At 36.6% G+C, this 24,343-nt stretch overlaps 1 protein-coding gene across 1 annotated transcript in view; it reads left to right on the plus strand.

Annotated features, from left to right (window-relative positions):
* The window catches only part of lok (ovarian-specific serine/threonine-protein kinase loki), a 270,142-nt gene that overhangs the window by 209,871 nt on the left and 35,928 nt on the right, over window positions 1-24,343 (plus strand). The window contains exon 13 of the mRNA XM_090373619.1: window positions 7,728-7,828. Within this exon, the coding sequence (XP_090229745.1) occupies window positions 7,728-7,828 (101 nt within the window). The remainder of the gene's footprint in view (window positions 1-7,727; window positions 7,829-24,343) is intronic.

Below are 24,343 nucleotides of genomic sequence, written 5' to 3' on the forward strand. Positions count from 1 at the left end.
TGCGTGGAGTTTTGTCAGTGATATACAGGAACTTTGATAGCAGGGATAAAGAGGTGATTATCACTTTGTACAAGGCCATGGCTAGGCCACATCTTGGGTACTGTATACTAGTCTGGAGGCCTCATTTTAGGAAGGATGTAGATATGCTGGAACAGGTGCAGAGAAGGGCAGCAAGATTGGTGAAGGGTATAAAAGGGTGCTCTTACTAAGAAAAGCTTCAGTTCTGCAAATTGCTGTGTCTGGAGACTACGCACCTGTGAGGAGATCTGATTGAGGTTTTAAGGCCCTGAATAGGTTCAGTAAGCTCAATGTTGACAGCATTCTTCCTCTTGCTGAGACTACATACATGAGGGAGCATCAATTCAAATAGAGGAATGATGGTTGCAGGATAGATTTACAGAAGTTTGCCTTCAGCCAGTGGGTGGTTAATTGTTCGCACAAACTTCCATCTGTTGTTGTGAAGTGGCAGTTAGAATAAATTCAAGGAAGAACTTGACAAATTCTCGGAGATGGACAGTGAAGTGGGTATTTTTTTTTATTATTATTTTTTTTAACCATTCATTATTTTTTATTTTATTTTATTTTATTTTTTTACCAAGCTGACCAATGTGATTCATTCTTTCCTTCTATTTTTTACAGAAGTAAAGAAGGCTTTGCTGCATTTTTTTGCATTCTTTGCTAGAGACTTCTCGTAATCTGCCTTAGATTGCCTAACCTCCTTTATGACTTGAATGCAGACTAGTTTATATCTACTGTAGACTTTAATTTATTAACTTCTGATTATTGTGTAAAAACTTCTGAGACCACAGTCACTGTTATGAAAGCAAAAGCCCTTCCTCTTGCCATTTAGAGTAATTACATTTTTAAGTAAATCCCACATCAATACATTGTGATCAATGCCGCTTAGTAGTTCTTTTCATTAGAATCTAGTAATTTCTGCTTATCTATATTAGTATGTGTAGTAGCAAGCGTGCAAGGAAGCAAGCTTATAGAGTATTAGCTGAGGCAAAAAACAAACTGCTAATAATTTTTGTCTAATTGTTCCTTAAATTAATTCAATATATCCACTTCACAACACCAGATGGAAGTTTGTTCCATCTGGTGTTGGAACAAACTCTCTGGCTGAAAGAAAATATTCACACATTTATCATGCAGCCACCCCTTTTCAATTTCAATTTATATCCCATTTTGTGTGCTGTCTGAGAAGAAGTAAGGATACTGTCAGTATTTAGTTTATTCAATCCATTTAAACCCTAAACAATCAAGTCTCCTTGCTGAGAAGAAGTAAGGATACTGTCAGTATTTAGTTTATTCAATCCATTTAAACCCTATATAATCAAGTCTCCTTGCAGGGTGCCTAGTTTCCGAGTGCTGTAGTTTGCAAAACTGAAGTCTTTCTTAGTACGAAGACTACTCTTTTTACTATGAAGAGTACTTTTCTGAGTACCCTATTGTGTTGCCTTGACTAATATTGTTGCTCTTCTCTGTTCTCATTCCAACATACACATTTTTCTTAAAATGAGGATTTTTCAGACCTGCAAGCAATACTCAATGTGACCTAACCATTGCATTGTAAAAGGATAATGCAGATAATCACCTCCTTGTGCCTGCTGGAAAAATTGCTGCATACCATTGAAAGAACCCTGTCAGCTGCTAGAGCAGCCTGTCTGTACTTCTCAGAGAACTTTGTGTCAAACTGTACAATAATTACCCAATTGGGTGATACCACACACAAGATGGGACAGTAATCCCATTCTGGGATTACTGTTCCATATGTAGTATTATCCCTCTAACTTCTCCAATATATGCAGTATCCTGTTTATCAATGTTTATCAATTTCCACTTCACAGCCAATCTGCTTAATTTTTATAGTTCTTGTTTCAGTAGTAAAGACTGATTTCATCATTGACTATCCTGCCAACCTTTGTATCATCTGCAAACTTAGACAATATACCTTAAACAAAATAGTAGGGGGCCCAGCACTGAACCCCGAGGGACTCTACTAATAACATTAGTCCAAGAAGAGCAGTGCCCATTTACAGTAAAATCTCACTAATACAAAGTTCAAGGAAACTAAATTTTTACGTTTTGGAATAACCGAGGTCTACCAAAAATGTCAATACTTGACCATTTTCACTGGTACATATCTATTAATATTAACTTAAAGTTTGGCTAACAGTAATAAGAATAATATTTTGTTTAGATTTTCTTTTATTTATAAGAGAAGCAATGAGAAAATAACTAACTGAAATGAAAATATATAATTAGTATCACATAAACTAGTAAAAGCAGAATCACAGTATTAATATTAAAAGAAACTTGAAACCCAATTATTTCTTTAATAAATTAATTTAAGAAACAAAGGATCCAGTTTCATTTTTATGGGTTTATTTCTTACATGCATTATGAGTACAGTGCAAACATTTTAACTTTCACTTACATCCTATCAGCAAAAACTTTATTTTGTTTGTTGGTCATCAGCTCTTCTAGTGTTAGTATTTCTGAAGCAGCAGCATTATTATCCCTCTGACCTCCCCAATTGTTAAACTAAAGCCAAATGTTCCTTCAAAGTTCCCATCCCTTCCACATCATATCCTATCATTCATTTGCTGGACCGTGTTTTTGGATGATATTCCCACAAAAGGTATTGATGCAATTCCATACTAAGAAATAACATTATGAATAGCATCCAAGACATTCTGCTTTGTTTGAAAATTGGCCTTCCTATGTTGAGGTTCAAGTACCTTATCTGGAAGGCTTTATATGCTCTCTTGAGGTTATAAATAATGTCTTTCATCTTTAGTGTCTCAGCAAAATGTGCAGTAGAACAATCATCATCAAAATATTTCCTTTTTCTTAAGCCATTCCTGTATCCACTCAATAATCAATATTGAAAAATTTTGACTGCAAGCTAAGGAACTTCTATTGGTCTCTTTAAAAAGTCTTTACTTGGATACTTTTCCAATTACAAACAGGTTCAAATTTTTTTTTTTTTTTTTTTTTTCGTGGGATTGGAGATAAATTAAGCTTCAATTAGGATTGTACCAATCTTTGTATTAGCCATCCAAATCCAAAATGGACTTAGTAATTATGTATTAGCTGAATTTTGTAATTAATGTTATATAAAAAAGCCTATTTTTTAGCATGGGAATATGTGCTTTGTATAAACTGAGTTTGTATTAAAGAGGTCCTACTGTAGAACTATTGTCTGTCTTTTGCCACTCAACCATCCTTTTATCCATAGCAGTAATATGCCCTTAATGCCACTCTGCTCCAGTTTGTACAGCAGTCGCATGTGAAACAGTGTCAAATGCATAATTGAAATCTAAGTGTATGATGTTAAAATTATTTTTTGCATCCAGTTTCTTTGTTACTTTGTCATAGTAGTATATCAGATTGCCCGAAGAAGGTCTCCTCTTAACAAATCCATGCACTGATTTCTATAACTGCATTCCTGCCAGATGATCGTTCAGTACCTCTTCAGCCTTTGACTATTGTTTTTCCTGTAACAGAAGTCAACCTTACAGGTCTATAATTACTCACTTTGCCATTTGAGGCCACCCTTTGTGAAAGAGACATCTGGCCATCTCCAATCTATAGAGACCTCCCCTTATTCCAGCGATGCCCTCATAATTATGGCCAAAGGTTTGTTTACCTCTTTTGCCGCTTTTAATATAACTAGATAGAATTTGTTGGCCCAGATGCCTTAGTAACTTTTAGCATCAGAAATTTCTCTTCCACTTTCTTCTTGGTTATTACAAAATCATTTAGTTACCAGTTATATACTTCTTGTTATACTTCTGGTATTCCCATTTCTAAAAACTTCTTCACATGTGAATTAAAATTATAACCGTTTTTCAGCTTGTCAGCAACTTGAGCAGGATCATCAGTATTATGCCATTCATACGTTGTGAGCCAGTGTGGTTCTTCCCTTTACTTCTAGTGATAACACAAGCAAAGATTTCTTTGCTACCTTTCTTTTCATTCTTAGCCACAGACTTTTCACAATCTGCAATAGCTTGCCTAAGTAATTTTATTGCAGACTAGTTTGTACTTACTGTAGGTTTCTGTGTCCTTTGATAATTTACTATCATTCCATATGTTTTTCTTCTGTGCCACGAGACTTTTTAGTTTACCTGACATACATTTAGGTCTAAATCTTGAACAATATCTCTTAGTTACCATAAAAAGCTTAGTAGCTTGTATGATTACGTTTCTCAATGCTTCCCATTTAGGATTTGCAGTTTATAACATCAGTTGCTCCCTGAAAATAATTTAAAAACTGTTTAAGACCACTGTAGCTGCCTTTACAAAAGCAAAACCCCTTTCCTTTACCCTTCACAGTAGTGATATCTTTAAATAAATCCAACATTAGAATATTATAATTGCTGTAACCTAGAGTCTCCTTTATCTTTATCTAGAAATCAGCATTAGCATTAGTTGTGGCATATGATGTAAGAAAGCAAGCTTATACAGAATCAGCCAAAAAAAAAAAAAAAAAACTTTCCATTTCACCTATCCATTCTCTCCAAAAGTTTGTTCTAGTAATCATCCACTCACTGGCTAAAGGCAAATTTCAACACATCTGTTCTGCAACTGTCTTTCCTCAATTTGAATTTATGCCTTCTCAAATGTGTAATCTGAGCAAGCGGAAAAATTCCATCAGAATTGGGCCTGCTCAACCCATTCAAGGCCTTATACACCTCAGTCAGATCACCTTGCAGGTGCCTAGCCTCCAGATGCTGCAATTTGTAGAACTTAAGCCTTTTTTGGTAAGAGCACCCCTTTGTTCCCCTCAACAATCTCTTTGCCCTTGTCTGAACTCATTCCAGCAGCTCTACATCCTTCCTAAAATGAGGCCTCCAGACCTGTATGCAGTACTCAAGGTGCAGCCTGACCATTGCCTTATACAAAGGTACGATCACCTCTTTATCCTTGTAAGCAAAGTTCCTATATTATATATCATTGACAAGACCCCATGAGATGCTCTGCAGCCTGTCTGTGCTACTCTGAAAACTTTGTATCTGACTGCACAGTCACCCCCTCCCCCAGGTCTTTTTCATACTCCACTATCCTGAGTGTAGTACTGCACAGTTGGTATGTTACTCTGGGATTACTGCTACCCATATGTAGTACTTTGCATTTGTTAATGTTAAACTTCAGTTTCCTCATCTCAGCCTATCTGCCCAAATTTTCTAGATCCTATTGCAGCAGCATACCATCATTACTGTCATTAACAACCGTGCCAACCTTTGTGTCATCTGCAAGCTTGAGCATTAAACCTGCTATACCTTCACCAACACTGAACCCTAGGGGACTCTACTAACAACATTAGTCCACAAATAGCAGTTTCCATTGATTACCACCCTGTCTTCTCCCATTCAGCTTGCCCTTAATGCTGTACTGCTCCAATTTGTACAGTAGTCTTTTATGTACAACAGTATCAAAAGCTTTCCCAAAATCCAAGTACAGCAGACTCTTGATTAACCGGGACACTTCAAGACTCCAAATAAAAAAAAAAATTCAACCAGAAATCAAAAATTCAAGTAATGACTAGAATAGGTATAAACAGATATTTTGCAAGTCGTAAATAAGTGACAAGCGACATTATACGTCGTCATCGGGAGATTAGTGTACCTATTATCTTGCAATCCCCGCTGTCTTCACACCTGCTGCTCAAAAAAAAGAAACCAAATGTTTAGTTTGTTTTAGTGCGTTGTGTCGATTGTTGTGTTCTGTTGCAGTGCAAAAGTACAAATTTTGTTTCATTATTTGTGTCAGGGATGTCAGTTTTTTTTTATAGTAAATTTTTTTATGTTTAGATCTTGCGAAAATGGTGGGTAAATGCAAAAGAGGTGCATTTGTTAAATCTCTAAGGAATCAATGTAATGTAATGTAATGTTGGTGACCAAACCATACGCAACGTCCTAAAAAATAAAGGGAAGCTATTAGACATAAAATCGACATTGCAAAAAATAAAGGGAAGCATTGTATTGGACATGCGAGTGGTACGTGGTAAGTTTTTTCGTTTTTTATCTATCGTCATATTTTTTACGTAGGTTGCAGAATATTTTTCGATACAGTAAGTCCTCGACTTACGCAACTACGGATTTACGTAAATTTTTTTTCACTCAATTTTTTTTTTTTTTTTTTTTTTAGGATTGTAAATTTAAAACAAACAAAAATAATAAATAAATAACATAAGCAATCAATAATGATGATCATGGCACACAAATTGCACAAATAAGATATGGAGTAACAAGCAAAAAAATAGGAAAGAAGAGAAGATTCTTACAATTTATTTATGGATTTTTTTTATATATGATTGAAGATTTCAGTGAAGGGGACAGGACACACACTTCACCATAATAACATAAAAACCACCACAATTCCAGCTATCGGTGTTATCGCAAATGCGATAAGATCGAGTTTACTACCCGTTTATAATGAATTGCATAAACAGAAAAGCCCAGTAACCCGGATGGTGCAAATTGTTTAATGGCAGTGACCTCCAGAAATGTGCTTTAGTAAAATGTGAGTTCACATGAGATGATAATAGTGTTTCCCCCTTAACCCTGTGAAGTTCTTTTCAGAAAATTTCATTTTGACCGTTATCATGGTGCTGACTAAGAGAATAAGTGACAGCACTACTAGTAAATCTACCAACAAAAGGAAAGCCATCGATTTGGATCAGAAAATTAAAATAATAAGGATGTATGAAAATGGCAAACTTTAACAAGTATCGCGCGGAATTCGGATTTGTCAAATATGATATAGTAGCAATATGTTATTAGTCATTCCCGAGTTATGTAAAACTCAACGAAGTAAGAAGTCCTGGAACGTATCTCTTACGTGTGTCGGGGACTTTTGTATTTTTGGATGAACCGGGAAATCGATTATCCGAGATTTGTTTTTTACCATCTATCCCGGAAAATCGAGAGTCTACTGTATATCAAAATTTTTTTTTTTTTTTTTTTGCATCCAGTTCCTTTGTGACCATACCTGAGTATCCTCCAATCAAATTGGTCAGTCAAGATTTCTCCTTAACAAACACATGCTGTGTCTGAACTATAACTGCAGTATTGTCTAGATGATCCTGCATTACTTCTTAAAACAGCGACTCCATTGCTTTCCTCGGAACAGAAATTAAACTAACAGGTCTGTAGTTACTTGTCACCCCTTGATCCCCCTTTGTGAATTGGGGATACATTTGCATATTTCCAGTTAGTGAGTATCTTCCCTGAATTCAAGGATGCTCTCATAATTATGGCTAAGGATTTGCTTACTTCCTTTGCCACCTCCTTCAATATAACTGGATAGATTCCATCCACCCCAGTTGCCTTTCTTATGTTTAACTTCAGCAATTTCTTCTCCACTTTCCTATTAGATAGTACAAAATCATTTAATTTGAAAAGCATCTGGTGTACACTTATCTATAGAATTTGTCATGTGTGAATGTAGATGGAAAATACTCATTGTTTGTCAGCTACCTGAGCAGGATCATCAACATTCAAACCATTGATATCAAGTGGACCAAATATATATTAAATTCTTCACATATTAAATTGTTAGTATATGATGAGCCAATGCTAATGATCAGGTTAAGAGTATTGTTTTCTCATGTAAAAGTTGTAGAAATACTGTAAAAATTGCTATTATAAATTCTGTTTGCTCATATTAAACAAAGTTAATATAGGGAGGATTGTTAAATTGTACTTGTTGCTCAGCCTTGCAGGATTTCTTCCATTTGATTCTGAATCTTCAACTCCCCTCTTGGAACAAATGAAAAATCCAAACTTCTCTCTTCCTGATGAAATATCTGAAGATGGTAAGTTGATGTTTTACTATTATTTTTATATTTATTTGAAAATATTTTATTTTATTGAATTTAAAATTGTCTGTATGAGACTTATTTAAAAGGTTCTTTGCATAGAAAAGTCTATTTATTGCACATTCTCTTTTGAGAATGTCACAATAAATAGACTTTTTATTTTTTTATTCGATCATACACAATTTGAATAGCTTGGAAGATAGTAGTTCATATAAACAGGTTTCTTTGCAGTGAATTTTAGGCTGGAATGTATTCACTTTGCAAAGGAATTATTTTTGTGCTAAGTTTTTTTTCCTTCATGACTATGAATGGCTGTGTTTTTAAGCTTTGAAGTTCTCTTGCTGATTACACTACTCAGCTTTTTGAAAAAAAAATCACTGATGTTTTCTCTGAAAAGGGAGTTTCTAAATCATTTTCTAATGTTGATTTCAAAAATGACTTCTGTCATCTCTCCACATCAGGTTTATTCAAAACTCATGAAAGAAAATTTGATTTTTCACAAATTTTTATTAATTTTGGCAGAATTTTTACACTGAAATAATAACAAAATGCTACTTTTACCAGACTTTTATATTTAAATACATGGGAAACGCTATTAAAAAGGGTAGTGTGGTAAAATATCCACTACACATTCATCTCTCATTTTAAAAACTGATCTATGAAGGGTAAAATTTTAATTTCTTTGATTTTCTTGTAGGTCTTTCTACTTTACAGTCATCCAGTCAGCCATCATGTTGGCATTCCACCTCCCCTGGTACCTCATCTCCATGTCTTTAATGTTCTGGTGAAATCTCTCTCTCTCTCTCTCTCTCTCTCTCTCTCTCTCTCTCTCTCTCTCTCTCTCTCTCTCTCTCTGTTCTTCACTGACACTTCCTAGATTTTCTGGGAAGTAGCCAATGTGGGAGTGTAAAAAATGTACCTTGACACTCATGTTGCAGCCCAGCTTCTTGAAGTTTGCCAATATATTTTCAACTATATCCTTGTGGTCTGGATCCTTGTCGTTCCCCAAGAAGTTCTCAGCAACAGACCTGAAGCTAATCCATGCCTGTTTTCTCTTTTATTTATAGTTCCCTCAAAACCTCAGTTCTTCATCAGTTTGCGAATTTGAGGTCCAACAAAAATACACTCAATCTTCATATAACACATGTTTACACTGCACAAATTCGATCGTACACGATTTATAAACAGGGGAATGATGTTGTATGTAACACGAACCAAATTCGCTTATGCATGATTTGCCTTTGCATTTACAAGAAATGGCAGTCAAACATGGGAATCACCCCAACTGAATGTAACACAATAGGAATGAAGAGAAGATTTTGAAAACGTATTTATGTTTTTTATATGATTGAAGATTTCAGTGAGGGGGAAACACATTTCACCGTAATAACGTAAAAATCCACAATTCCAGCAATTGGTATTAATGCAAATACAATTAGATCCAGTTTACTACCCATTTATAACAGATTCCACTAGCAGGAATAACTGGAAATTGTTTTATGGTAGTCACCTCCAGAAATGTGCTTAAGTAAAATGTGAGCTAGTGAGGTGATAATAGTGTTTCTGCCTTTGCTGCTTTGTTTATTCAGTTGCTACATGCGTACAGCTTTATTTATGTGTATCAAGCTTGCCTCCTGATCCTTTATCCTTTTTATACTGTAATTGTACTTTATTCCCTAAAAATTAGTAAAATACTTGAAAAAAGTATGAAATGGAAGGATCCTAAGAAGATACTACAGATTCAGAGAGAAAAAGAAAAGCAATATCAATAGACAGAGGCAGACTTGATCAAAAATTCTTACCTGTGAAAACTTGTAGCGGCCCCATACCAATGTTTATGGCCAAAATCATACCGGCCTCTGGCCCACCGGGGTTTTCCCAGTAAGGCTTATGGCCAGTCCGCCTCTGTCAATAGAGGAAAAATATGAAATTGTGAAACACTGAGTGCAATGAAAAACCATGTGATATTGCACTTGCTACAGGCCTAAATGAGGCAATTCTGAGAATAATTAGAAAGAATTCAGAGAAAGTAAAAGCAACTTTCATAGCAGGAACAACTCAAAGTGTAACAAAATCCATAAGATAAAGACACAAAGAATTGGAAGGGATGGAACTTCTGTCACCTGTATGAATAAGAGATCAAACAAAGAACAAGTTTGCTTACGATAGAAGCAAAAGCATTAACAATATCCTATTACATAATAATCGTAATTTTTGTAATTTTATTACGTAATACCATTATTTATTGTGTTTAATGTTTTGGTTACAATGTGTGTTTAACCTTGGGTGGTTGGCACCTGACCCTGTTTTTTCCATAAAGCCTATGGAAAAAACAGGGTTAGGTGCCGTTATTTATATTGCACAATTTTGTATTGCACAAGGGTTCCTAGGAACATAACAATCGTGTTATACGAGGACTGACTGTACCTTGATTTAGCTTTGCTTGGTGATCGAAGGAAGTTTAGTATGAAGGTAGTTGAAGCAAGGACCCTCCTGAGGTAATAAAGATTTCACAAACTGTTTCATCAAACCGAGTTTGATGTGCAAGGGTGGATGGATAACAGGTTTGGGGTCTTCCAGTGGTTTATGAACTATGTTCTTTGATCCAAGCAACAGACTGCCCCTCTTTGGCCAGACCTTAACATTCCAGTGCTTACTCCTTGCCAGACATCCCGCTTTCTGTTCCATACAAAAAGCAAGGCATTTTTGTGTAGCCAGATTGCTCTTCAAATAACATGCCTATCATTTTAAATTCAGCACAGACCAATCAACCATGTTCTTCATACTTAATATTTGGCAACAACTTCTTCAAGTTCTCATGTTTCTTTCACATGTACAGAGTAAAATACTGGAATTTACCCATAATTATTTTCATTGTGGAGCACCACACCTTTAAGACTCCTCTTTGATGAGTCAGTAAAAAGTCTCCACTTGGTAGGATTGTACGTAATTCCTAAATATTTTATTAAATCATTTATATTACTGCAAAAAAATGCAGAATTGCCCTCAGAAAAGTTCTCATTCTCTGTGTTTGCACCATGAGAAAAATGTTCCATGTGCTAGAAGATTTTTTTGTTTAAGTCTAGAGCAAAAGAGTTATGCTGATTAACTGTGGAAGCTACTAGGCATTTCATATTGATTAAGAAATACTTTTCAAGGTTTAGGCCTAAATGGATATCAGATGAACTAATGAGACTTGTGTCAGAGAAGAAAAATGCATGGGATACATATAAATTATCAGGAAACACAGAAGCCTATGGTAGATATAAGCTAGTCGGTAATCAAGTCACAAAGGTGAGGCAAGTGAAGGTAGATTACAAGAAATTTTTGGCAAAGGATGCTAAGAAAAACAGCAAGGACTTCTTTACTTATATAAACTCTAGAAGGAAGTGGATGAATCAGATTGGTCCACTTGATATCACTGGTTTGACTGTTGATGATCCTGCTCAGATAGCTGACACTCTGAATGAGTATTTTGCATCTACATTCACACATGAGGAATTCTGTAGAGAAGTGGAGGATAGAAGTATATTAAACTCCAACAGGGAGCTTAATGATTTTGTAATAACTGAGAGCAAAGTGGAGGAGAAATTGTTGAAGTTACACATAAGAAAAGCATCTGGGTTGGATGGGATCTGTACAGGAGGGGGGCAAAGTAAGGAAGCAAACCCTTAGCCATAATTATGAGAGCATCCTTGACTCAGGGGAAGTCTCCACGGACTGGAGGTGTGCAAATGTATCCCCAGTTCACAAAGGGGAATCAAAGGGTGACATGAGTAATTACAGACCTGTTAGTTTAATTTCTGTTCAGGGGAAAATAATGGAGTCACTGGTTAAAGAAGCATTGCAGGATCATCTAGACAAAACTGCAGTAATAATTCTGACACAGCATGGGTTTGTTAAGGGAAAGGCTTGTCTGACAAATTTGATTGGATACTATGATGTGGTTACAAAAGAACTGGATGCAAAAAAATAATTTTGATATACACTTGGATTTCAGGAAAGCTTTTGATGCTGTTGCACATGGAAGACTACTGTACAAATTGGAGCAGTATGGTATTAAGAACAAGTTGCTGCAATGGATAAAAGGATGGTTGAGTGGGACAAGATAGAAAGTGGCGATATGATTTTTGTAGAGCAGATATGATTTTTTAAGGACACAAATTGATACTGTTGTACGCGTTGGCACTAATGACATTAGGAGTAGGAGATCTGCAGACTTACTTAGCAACTACAGGTCAATGTTGAAAAAAAAGTCATGAGTTAGAGTTAAATTTGAAAGTGTGTGCAATTCTGCCCAGACATGATAGGAGGTAGTACATGATGAGAGCCTTGTCAATTAATTCAGCCCTGGAAAGATTGTACAAGGCTCATGGGCTATAATTTTTCTCAGCGTGGCCTGTGCTTGTTAAATGGAGAGACTGCTTCTACCGGGATGGAATACACTTAAATAGAAGGGGTGCAAAAATATTTGCTGATGCCATTGAGGCAGTGTTAGGTGGGTCAAAAAACTGCTAGCTTGGGGGGGGGGATTAGTAGTAGTAGTAGTAGTAGTGGCATGTGATGCAAGAAAGCAAGTGTATGAGCTTATGCAGCATCAGCCAAAAAAAAAAAAAAAAAAAATCACACCATTCCCTCCAAATGCCCGTCCAGTTCTTCCTTAAATTTATTTAACCTGTCAACTTCCACAACGACAGATGGAAGTTTGTTCCAGCAATTAACCACCCGCTGGCTAAAGGCAAATTTCCGCACATCTATTCTACATCTGTCTTTTCTTAATTTGAATTTATGCCCACTTAGGTTCGTAATCTGAACAAGTGGAAGGATCCCATCAGAATTCAGCGTGCAGGCCCATTCAAGCCCATTCAAGATTTACAGATTAAAAGATTAGCAGTAGCTACAGGCAGAGGTGAAAATGATTCTTGCATTCCTTCTGTTAGAATGGAGGATGAAGTGCTGGGATTTTCAGGTTATAGTGGGGGTCATCATGTAACAAATAAATACATGGATAACTAAGATTAAGAATAGGTGCATGTATACTTGCATGTACCTATACTAGAAGTATAGTAATCAAATTTGATGAACTTGAAGTGCTGGTCAAGACATCAAAGGTGGATGTTGTTGGGATATCAGAAATGTAGTGTCACACAGATATAAGCAGTGCAGAATTGGAATTTGGGGAGTACAATGTGTACAGGAAGGATAGGAAGGGAGGAGAGGGGTTATGCTGTTATAACTAACATTAAAAACACAAAATCTAAGGAAGTGCATCCAGTTGACATAAATGGTCAGTGCAATGTTGAGTCAATTTGTTGTGACATAAGCACTGGGAAAGCAAAAATGAGAATAGGATGTGTTATAGACCGAATGATTCTGATGAGTTCTATGAACAACTGAACAGAGAAATAGAGTGGGCCAGTAAATCAGGTAGTCTAATAATGGGGGATTTTAACTTCTCAGATATTGGCTGGAATTTTTGGGTTGGTCACTTGCATACCAGCAAGATTTTTGTGGATTTACTGGATGATTGTTTTCTATAGCAACAACCAGAGAGAGTAATACTCTTGATCTGGTTGTCAGCAGTGATTATTCATGCATTAAGAATTTGCAGATAAAGGAACCACTAGGTGGTACTGATGTGGGATATTCTTAAAGACAACCACCATCAGGGGTAAAGGGAAGGGTTTTTGCTTTTGTAGAGGTGACTACAGTAGTCTCAGACAGATTTTAAATTCTGTACAGTGGGACTAACTTATGATGTTACCAACAGCAAATTCTAAATGGGAAGCATTCAAGGAAGTAATTGTTGAAGCTATTAGGCTTTTCATACCGATTAAGAAATACTTTTCAAGGTTTGGGCCTAAATGGAGGTCAGTTGAACTAATGAAATTTGTGACAGAGAGGAAAAATGCATGGATATGAAATATCAGCTGACACAGAAGCCTATGGTAGATATAAACTAGTCTGTAATCAAGTCACAAAGGTAGTTAGGCAAGCAAAGGCAGATTATGAGAAATGTTTCTCAAAGGATGCTAAGAAAAAAAAAAACAAGATATCATTGGATCGAATTTCGATGATCTTGCTCAGAGAGCTGACAATTTGAATGAGTATTTTGCATCAAACATTCATACATGAGGAGTTAAGGGAGGAGAATGCCAGAAGGTTATCAAACTGTAACAGGGTGCTTAATGATTTTCTAATAACTCAGAGCAAAGTGGAGGAGAAATTGTTGAAGTTAAACTTAAGAAAGGCACCCAAGGTGGATGGGATTGTCCAGTTATATTAATATAACTGGACAATCCCAATTTGGTGTATGGCAAAGGTTGTAAGCAAACTCTAAGCCATAATTATGAGAGCATCCTTGGACTCATGGGAGGTACCCATGGACTGGAGAGGCGCCTCCGTAGCCGGGTGGGCAGGAGCAGCAGTGCGTAGCACACGCTTCTTGATTAGACTGGTGTTTGAGCCCATGACCACCAAATACGGAGGATGCAGAAAGGTCAGGGAATAACCACCGCATATCCCCGGAGCAATATGGCCTTAGTTGCTAATGCTCCTAAAAACCAAATAACAAGCAAACATGGACTGGAGATGTACACACGTGACCCCGATTCACAAAGGAGGATTAAAGGGCAACACAAGTAATTACAGACCTGTTAGTTTATTTGTTCCAGGGAAATTAATGGAGGCCCAGGTTAAAGAAGCACTGCAGGATCATCTAGACAAGACTTCAGGTATAGCTCGGACACAGCATGGGTTTGTTAAGGGCAAATCTTGTGTGACAAATTTGATTGGATACTCTGATGTGGTTAAAAAGGAACTGGATGCAAAAAATAATTTTTATATTGCATACTTGGATTTCAGGTAAGCTTTTGAGACTTGTGCATGGAAGACTACTGTACAAATTGGAATAGTATGGTATTACGGGTAAGTTGCTACAATGGATAAAAGTATGATTGAGTGGGAGAAAACAGAGTGGTAATCAATGGACGCTGCTCTTCATGGACTAATATTAATAGTAGAGTGCCTCCAGGGTTCGGTGTTTGGCCCACTGTTGTTTTGTAGAATTATCAGTTATATTGATGAAGGTATATCAGGTTTAATGTCGAAGTTTGCAGATGATACAAAGGTTGGCAGGGTTGTTAATGACAGTAATGGCAATGTGTTGCTGCAATAGGATTTAGAAAAGTTGGGTAGATGGGCTGAGAAGTGGCAGCTGAAGTTTAACATTTACAAATGCAAAGTACTGCATATGGGTAGAAGTCACCCCAGAGAAACGTACCAATTGTGTGGTACTACACTTAGGGTGGTAGAAAATGAAAAAGACCTGGGAGTAATTGTGCAGTCAGATATGAAGTTTTCTGAGCAGTGCAGACAGGCTGCCAGAGCAAGTTTAGGGGATATTGTCAATGCATACAGGAATTTTGGTAGTAGGAAAAGGGTGGTGATTATCCCTTTGTATAAGGCAATGGTCAAGCCATGCCTTGAGTACTGCATACAGGTCTGGAGGCCTCATTTTAGGAAGGATGTAGATTTGCTTGAGCATGTTGAGAGAAGGGGCAACAAGATTGGTGAGGAGAATGAAAGGATCCTCTTTCCAAGAGAGGCTTAATTCTGCAAATTGCAGTGGCTGGGGACTTAGCACCTACGAGGTGATCTGATTGAAGTGTATAAGGCCTTGAATGGGTTGAGCAGGCCCAATTCTGATGGGATTCTTCTCTTGCTCAGATTTCGAACCTGAGGTGGCGTAATTTCAAATTGAGGAAAGTCAGCTGTAGTATAGATGTGTGGAAATTTTCGCTTAGCCAGCGGGTAGTTGATTGCTGGAACAAACTTCCATCTGTCATTGGGCAACTTGATAGCTTAAATTCAAGGAGGAACTCGAAAAACTGAGGGAATACGTGGAATGGGGGGGGGGTTGGATGATGCTGCATAAGTTTGCTTTTTTGCATTCCATGCCTCTACTACTACATTCAATAATACAATTCATGACATCAACTTAAGTGATTTGGGAAAAAAATGCTATGGGATAGAAAAATACAGTGAATAACGTTTCTGAAATCAGCATATAAAAATGCTTGAAGCCGTTAGTTTACAAATGTCGGAATCTTTCAGAAAAATTTCTCTAAAAATGCTAACTTCATTTCACCCTAACTGTGCTGTTACTTTACAGGCGCTGAGAGTGTTGAGCAGAAGCAAAACAATGAATTGTGTCTCCCAATCCTAGATTTTCAATCAGGATCTCCCACTATTCTTTAGTGACCATACTTGTGTGTCCCTTGACTCTAGACCTCACCTCACCTTAGTCATGAGACACTCTTGATGTGGTAGTTTCACTACCGATGTCAAGGTCACCTGATGCTTAGCGGACAGGTGTGGTGAGGCAGGATTATCTATTGCAGATTTTATTATCAACTCATTTTAGCTCATTGTATTTTAAGCATTTTTTTTTTTTTTTTTAGTTAATATATTTGCTACCATTGACACGTATAGATGTGGAAATGATGTGCTGTGAAGCACATGTGCATTATGGCACATCATTCTTAAGCAGTCAATAAATTAGTGCTTGTGAAATTAGCATCTATTCGATATCAACACATTGATTAAACTGTGTTATTTGCAGCAAAAATATTTTTAATCAACTGTGAAGAGTTGGTATTCCCCCCCCCCCACTTTTTACAAAAGCACAAAATATAAAATGTATTAGAATCTATAGTACTTATTATCATTGTGCGTGGGTTGAAGGTTGAGTAGCCTTGGTACTTTCCAGGCATTATTATTTTATGTATACAGCATGATTCAAAAAAGAAATAAAAACTTTCAGATGTCCACAAAACACTCTCTATGTGTGACAAACAATAGATAGATTTAAATTTATTTTTTAAATTCTTGCTGGAAATTGCAATTTCTCACATCTGCAGAGGTGGGGGAGGGAACATTATTAAAATGGCTAATCATGAGAAAAAGTAGCCAGTTTGCAAAAACAAATTCAGTTGTATTGGATGTCACTATCTAAAGGACCCACCACAGTGTTCCATCAAATTGGTATAAGCAGCTTGAAAGCAAAGGTAGTAGCTGCAAGTGGAAGTGGTTTGGTTGCCTCTGCTCTTAATGCAATTTCCATCATACCTACTAGGGGGAACATGTTATTAAAATGGCTTCTTCATTCAAAAGCATTCTGTGTTATCTAATTTGCAAAGACAAATACAGTGACTTTTGTATGAATATTAATTTTAAATATTCATATTATTGACTGTTTTATGAATCAGTTAGTGGTATTTCATTATGCTGAACTGGTATCTCCAATGTGAGAGGTGTGCACATGGATTAGGAATCACTAATTACGTCTGTTGGTATATTTAAGTTCAGTGGTGAGCTTTGAAACTGATTACAATGCACTTGTTATTTAGCCTGCCTTGACCTCCCATAATTATGAAAAATTGGATCTAGGTTTGCATTTCGAGTTATTTTCCAAATTTCCCCATTGCTTGGTTGGTTGCTTTTGGGTATTAGATCTTATTTAATGCCCACATCTAGAACATGTTCCATCTCATGTTACTGCAAGCAGTGTGGAACAATACACTGTGTTATGTAAAGCTCAACAGTAACTTAATCATTCTTATAATCGACATGTTTTGACTGAACCTTTTTCTTTAGATTGATATAATTTTAATGGTGAAATCTTGATTGAATGATTAATGAATAGAGCTGGTAAGGGTCAGTATATTTTTTCAGACTAGACTTTCATTTTCTGAGAATTTTTTTTTTTTCTGGAAAATTGGGTACAATTCGTGATGAAACATTAATCCATTTCTGTTAAATTTGTCTTCAATATTTTTTTGAAATAGAATTATTCTTCGATCAGCTCAATCAAGTTTTCCATTTCCAAGGAGCAATTTAAAGGTGCTTTCAATGGATTAAAGTTTAAAGATACTTGTTAAAGGATTTTTTGATCATATGTAATGATAGAGGTCATATACCTAGTTTTACAGTCAGAGAGGCCAATTTTTGTTTTCTGGATATATATACAGTAAACCCCCGCTATTTGCGGTATCTGTATTCGCAGTTTTGTGCATTCGTGATCGCTGATTTAATATAAAATGAAACCTAAAAAATGTGAATTTTAAAGCGCCATGAACATTTTCAGCCATAAAAAAACATGGGCGTGGCTAAAATTATCTTTCCCGGTCAAAACAGTGCTCAGTGGGTGGGGGGAGAGGGGTGACAAAATCGCGAGCGTGGATATTTCTCGCTAATCCTTGTTCAGTATGTGTTATGTGCTTGCCATGGAAAGTTTCATCGTTTGCTTTTAATTTATATGCTTATAAATTGAATAAATTTATCAATTTATAAATTGATATGCTTACAAAATTGATAAATCTACTGTTTTGCACTGTAAAACAGACTTTTTCGAGTGTGTTAACAGAAGAAAGTGACTTTAACGTGGAAAAGTTCTTTCTAACCCGTACAAAAATATGGCTAAGAATAACAAGGGAAATGTGAAAATATCAAAGAAGGTGATGACATTAGCAAATAAAATTGAGTTATTAGACAAAATTTCTAATGGTGAAAATGTCTCCTCAGTGGAAAAACATTATAAAATCAATGAGTCAACAGTACGATCAATCAAAAAATCGGAAGAAAATCCGCCATAGTGTCCATGAAAATGCGCTAATTTCTTCAAAAATTTGCTCTGTAACTCGTGATGTTAAATTAGAAAAAAATGGAAAAGGCTTTAAATCTGTGGATAGAAGACCGAACTCAAAATAAAATTCCGTTAAGTTCACTCATCATTTGTGAAAAGGCAAAACTCCTTTATCAACACTTTAGCGAAACTGGTGATAGCACTGGCGGAATAAGTTTTTTTGCTAGCAAAGGCGCTGGTTTGAAATTTCTAATAAATATTACATTTAATATTAAATTGTTTCTTATTTTCATTTCAATGCCATATGCTTGCATTTCACTATGTACTGTCTATGTACATAGTCATATTATGAAGGTACATATAATACATACGTAGACAAAATTTTAGACTAGTTTTTCATATATATTTCATACTTTGGAACAGGATTATTTCATACTTTCCAATATAAAGTCCAAATATTTCATACTTTGGACTTTATTACTATGGGAGCTATAATTCAGTATTCGCGACATTTCTCAGGAACGTAACCCCCGCGGCGCCTCCGTAGCCAGGTGGGGAGGAGCAGCAGTGCGTAGCACACACTTCTTGATTAGACCGGGGTTCGAGCCCGTCACCACCAAATACGGAGGATGCGGAAAGGTCAGGGAATGACCACCGCATATCCCGGAGCAATATGGCCTTAGTTGCTAATGCTCCTAAAAAAAAAAAACCAAAAAGTAACCCCCGCAAAAAGCGGGGGTTTACTGTATATATATAGTAAGCGCCAGTTATAGTGAACACTGGTTATTAGAATCAGCTGCTTCATAGCATAAAATTTCGAAGAACCAGTTCAAATCAATAAAATGCACTACACTTTCATTATTTATTATAATCACATTTTTTGGCTATAAGAATCAATTTTGAATGCCTCTGTGATATTTTTCTAAAGCACATTTCTTGGAGGTCACAACCATAAAACAATAAAAATAATTTTCAGTTTCCAGTTGATTGAGCATTTTCTGTTAGTATAATAAACAGTTAGTAAACTCGATCTTATTGCATTTGCGATAATACCGATATCTGGAATTCTGTGTTTTTCGTTATTATGGTGAAATATGTTTTCCCCTTCACTGAAACTTCTTTTCATTTCCATTTCTAAACTTCATCTCACTTGCATGTGTCGTGTTAGTTCCAATTTGTGTATGCCTTGTGATTTGTTATTGATTTACGCTTATCTTTTTTACTGTGTTTTAAATTTTTCTACCCCAAAAAAATAAAATAAATAAAATGTCGGGGAACGGAAAGGGAGTTAATTTGAGTGTAAAAGATATGTTATGAATTATAGAAAGGTATGATAAATTAAACTTAGGCAGTGTCTCAAGGAAAGCTGCAGTAAAATTAAGAGTGCTTCGATCATCTTTATAAAAATAGTTAAATCATGCCACACATTAAACACTAATGTGATTAGTGAAACCAGAAAAAGAAAGCGTGAAGGAAAATGTCAAACAGTTGATGAAGCTCTGTTCGTTTGGTTCAAATGAACCATTGATAATGACTGATAATGCCAAAGCTTGGATGGATTACAGCTTCTTTATTTGAAGATTATCTTCGTAAATGGGATTTGAAAATGGATAAGAAAAGCAAAAAAATTGCATTAGTTATGGACAGTTGCCTAGCTCAGCCAAAGTTGACTTTCAAAAACATTGAATTAGTTTTTCTACCTTCAAATACCACATCACTGATTCAACCTCTTGACCAGGGAATAATAAAACCTTTAAGACCTTTTATAGATCGGATGTGAGGCGAAGAATCATCCAGTCTATAGATGAAGGTTTGGAAACCTCATCCGATATTGCAAGCAGATAACTGTTCTAGATACCATATGACAATGAGTGCCTGGAATGAAGTTTCCGAAACCTTCATTAGAAACTGTTTCAAAAATGCGGATTAATTATTCATGATGGTCAACTAAGTCACAATACTGATCACATTGAAAAGCCTGAAGACATGGGTGGAAATAGATGGTGATCTACAGCTTTAACAGATGAAGAAATCGCCCAGTCTGTTACTTATAATTTTGCCAAGGAGGAAAATGAAGATGAACCCAAACGAATTCCAGTTACAAAATGGCAAACTCGTGAAGCTACAGCTGTCCTGAAGAGAGCTTGGAAAGAAACTGGTGCAAGTGATCGTGAATTTAGACTGTTATACAATATTGAAAAATTTATAAATGTCTCTTTGTAGTGATAATTTAAAGCAATCTAAAATAAGTGACTATTTTAAATTATAATCACATTACAAAGTGTTATGTTTAATTAATATATATATATATATATATATATATATATATATTAATTATGTACTTAACTAAAAATTTATTTTTATTTTGCTAACTTGTGGATAATATTCTTCCGATTTTCACGTATCATTTAATTGGTAATAAACGTTTGGTAATAAAGTGTAAATTTGTGCTTTATATCTCTATTTTTATACCATCTGGATAATATTTGTTGATTTTCGCTTATTAGAATCGCCATTTATTAGAATCAAAATTCAATTTGCAAAAGTGATCAGCATTAGCATTAGTAGAGGCATTTGATGCAAGAAAGCAAGCTTATGCAGCATCAGCCAAAAAAAAAAATAATAATAATAAATAAATAAAATAAAAAATTTTAAAAAAATAAAATAAAAATAAATAAATAAAAAATAACCACTTCCACTTCATCCCTCTGTTCGTTCGAAATACCTGTCCAGCTGAGCCTTAAACTTATTTAGGCTATCAACTTCCACGACAAGGGATGGAAGTCTGTTCCACCAACCAACCACCCGCTAGCTAAAGGCAAATTTCCTCACGTCTATCCTACATCTGTCTTTCCTCAATTTGAATTTATGCCCTCTCAGGGGATTTTTCTGAGCAAGAGGAAGAATCCCATCAGCATTGAGCATGCTCAAACCATTCAAGGCTTTATACACCTCAATCAGATCACCTCGCTGGTGCCTAGTCTCCAGACACTGTAATTTGCAAAACTTAAGCCTTTCTTCGTAAGAGCACGCCTTAGTTCCATTCACCAATCTTGTTGCCCTTCTCTGTACTCATTCCAGCATCCCTACATCCTTCTTGAAATGAGGCCTCCAGACCTGTATACAGTACTCTAGGTGTGGCCTGACCATTGCCTTATACAAGGGAATAATCACCTCCTTATCCCTGCTAGAAACATTCCTATATATCATCGACAATACACCATGAGCTACTCTTGCAGCCCATCTGCACTGCTCAGAAAACTTCATATCTGCCTGCACAACCACCCCCAGGTCCCTTTCATTCTCTACCACTGTCAGTGTACTACCACAGAGTTGATACGTTGCTCTGGGGTTGCTGTTTCCCATATGTAGTACTTTACATTTGTCAATGTTAAACTTCATTTGCCACCTCTCAGCCCATCTGCTCAACCTTTCCAGATCCTGTTGGAGTAGCATAGTGTCAGTAGTGTCCTTGACAACCCTGCCAACCTTCGTATCGTCTGCAAACTTGGACATTAAGCTTGGTATACCATCATCAATATCATTTATAAATACAGAAAACAATAATGGACCCAATGCTGAACCCTGAGGGACTCCACTAATAACATTAGTCCACGATGAGCAGTGTCCATTGATTACCACTCTCTGTCTTCTCCCCCTCATGCACCCCTTTATCCATAGCAGCAATTTGCCTCCAATGCCACACTGCTCCAATTTGTGCAGCAGTCTTCTATGTGCAACAGTATCAAAAGCCTTTCTAAGATCCAAGTATATAATATCAAAGTTATTCCCTGCATCCAGTTCTTTTGTGACTGCATCATAGTATCCAATCAAATTGGTCAGGCAAGACTTCCCCTTAACAAAACCATGCTGTGTCTGAGCTATAACTGAAGTCTTGTCTAGATGATCCTGCAGTGCTTCTTTAACCAGTGCCCCCATTGATTTTCCGGGAACAGAAGTTAAACTAACAGGTCTATAATTACTTATGTCGCCTTTTGATCCTCCTTTGTGAATTGGGGTCACATTTGCACATCTCCAGTCCATGGGTACTTCCCCTGAGTCCAAGGAAGCTCTCATAATTATGGCTAAGGGTTTGCTTACTTCCTTTGCTGCCTCCTTTAATATAACTGGATAGATCCCATCCACCCCAGGTGCCTTTCTTGTATTTATCTTTAACAATTTCTCCTCCACTTTACTCTCAGTTATTACAAGATTCTCTAGCTTACTGCCAGAGTTGAATACACCTCTGGCATTCCCCTCTTTATACACCTCAATGAATAACTCCTCATGTGTGAATGTCGATGCAAAATATTCATTTAGTTTGTTAGCCACCTGAGCAGGATCATCAACAGTTGACCCATCGATATCAAGTGGACCAATCTGATTCATCCCCTTTCTTCTAGAGTTTACATAAGTAAAGAACTCTTTGCTGTTTTTCTTTGCATCCCTTGCCAAAGATTTCTCGTAATCTGCCTTCGCCTGCCTAACCTCCTTTGTAACTTGGTTACAGATCAACTTGTATCTATCATAGGCCTCTGTTTCACGTGTTAATTTATATGTATCCCATGCATTTTTCTTCTCTGCCATATGTCTCATTAGTTCATCTGATATCCATTTAGGCCTAAACCTTGAACAATATTTCTTAGTTGGTATGTAAAGCCTAGTAGCTTCCAAGATAAGTTCTTTGAATGCTTCCCATTTTGAATTTGCTGTTGGTAACATCATCAGTTGGTCCCACTGTATAGAATTTAAATACTGTCTCAGTCCATCGTTGTCGCCTTTACGAAAGCAATAACCCTTCCCTTTACCCCTGATGGTAGTTATCTTTTTGAGTAAATCCCACTTCAGCACACTGTGATCACTGCCACCTAGTGGTTCATTTACCTGCAGATTCTTAATGCATGAAGAATCACTACTGATAATCAAATCAAGAGTATTACTCCCTCTAGTTGCCTCCCGAACATGTTGATGTAGAAAACAATCATCCAATAAATCCACAAAAGCCTTGCTAGTGTGTGAGTGACCAGCCCCCAAATTCCAGTCAATATCTGGGAAATTAAAATCCCCCATTATAAGACTCTCTGATTTACTGGCCCACTCTATTTCCCTGTACAATTTCTTATTATACTCATCAGAGTCATTGGGCCTATAGCACACTCCTACTCTCAATTTTGATGTCCCAATGCTTATGTCACACCAAACTGACTCGACACTGCACTGTCCAGCAATGTCGACTGGCTTCACTTCCTTGGATTTTATGTATTTCTTAACTAATAGCATAACCCCTCCTCCCTTCCTATCCTGTCTATACCTTCTGTAGACATTGTACTCCCCAAATTTCAGTTCTTCATTCCTTATATCTGTGTGACACCACGTCTCTGAAATCCCCACAATATCTGCCTTTGATGTTTTGAGCAATACCTCAAATTCATCAAATTTATTTACTAAACTCCTAGCATTGGTTTACACGCAAGTATACATGCACCTGTTCTTTTTCTTAGCTACCCTAACACAACCCATGTGTTTACTTTTACCCCAATGATTCCCAGCAGGAGAATGGGAATTCTCCTATAAATTTGAATGGGTCTGTGGCACTCAATTCCATAACTGAACATAAAGAATACAGCTGAAGCAGTGAAAGCAGTAGCTAAAATAAATGTTGTTGCCAACATTGCGATGGAGGAGTTGGAGGAGCACATATTCCTGAACCCACCAGTCCCAATCACCATCTGGTGCAGGTATGTAGATGATATCTTCATCATCTCCCGGGGTTCGGATGCACAGATATTACAATACCTCAACTCCCTATCCCCTTTCGTCCAATTCATGTTAGAATTGAAATTGAACAAGACCCTTTCTTTTCTGGA

The sequence above is a fragment of the Mastigoproctus giganteus genome, chromosome 5 (assembly GCF_048544385.1).
Source record: "Mastigoproctus giganteus isolate SK-2022 chromosome 5, ASM4854438v1, whole genome shotgun sequence".
Taxonomy (NCBI): Eukaryota; Metazoa; Arthropoda; class Arachnida; order Uropygi; family Thelyphonidae; genus Mastigoproctus; species Mastigoproctus giganteus.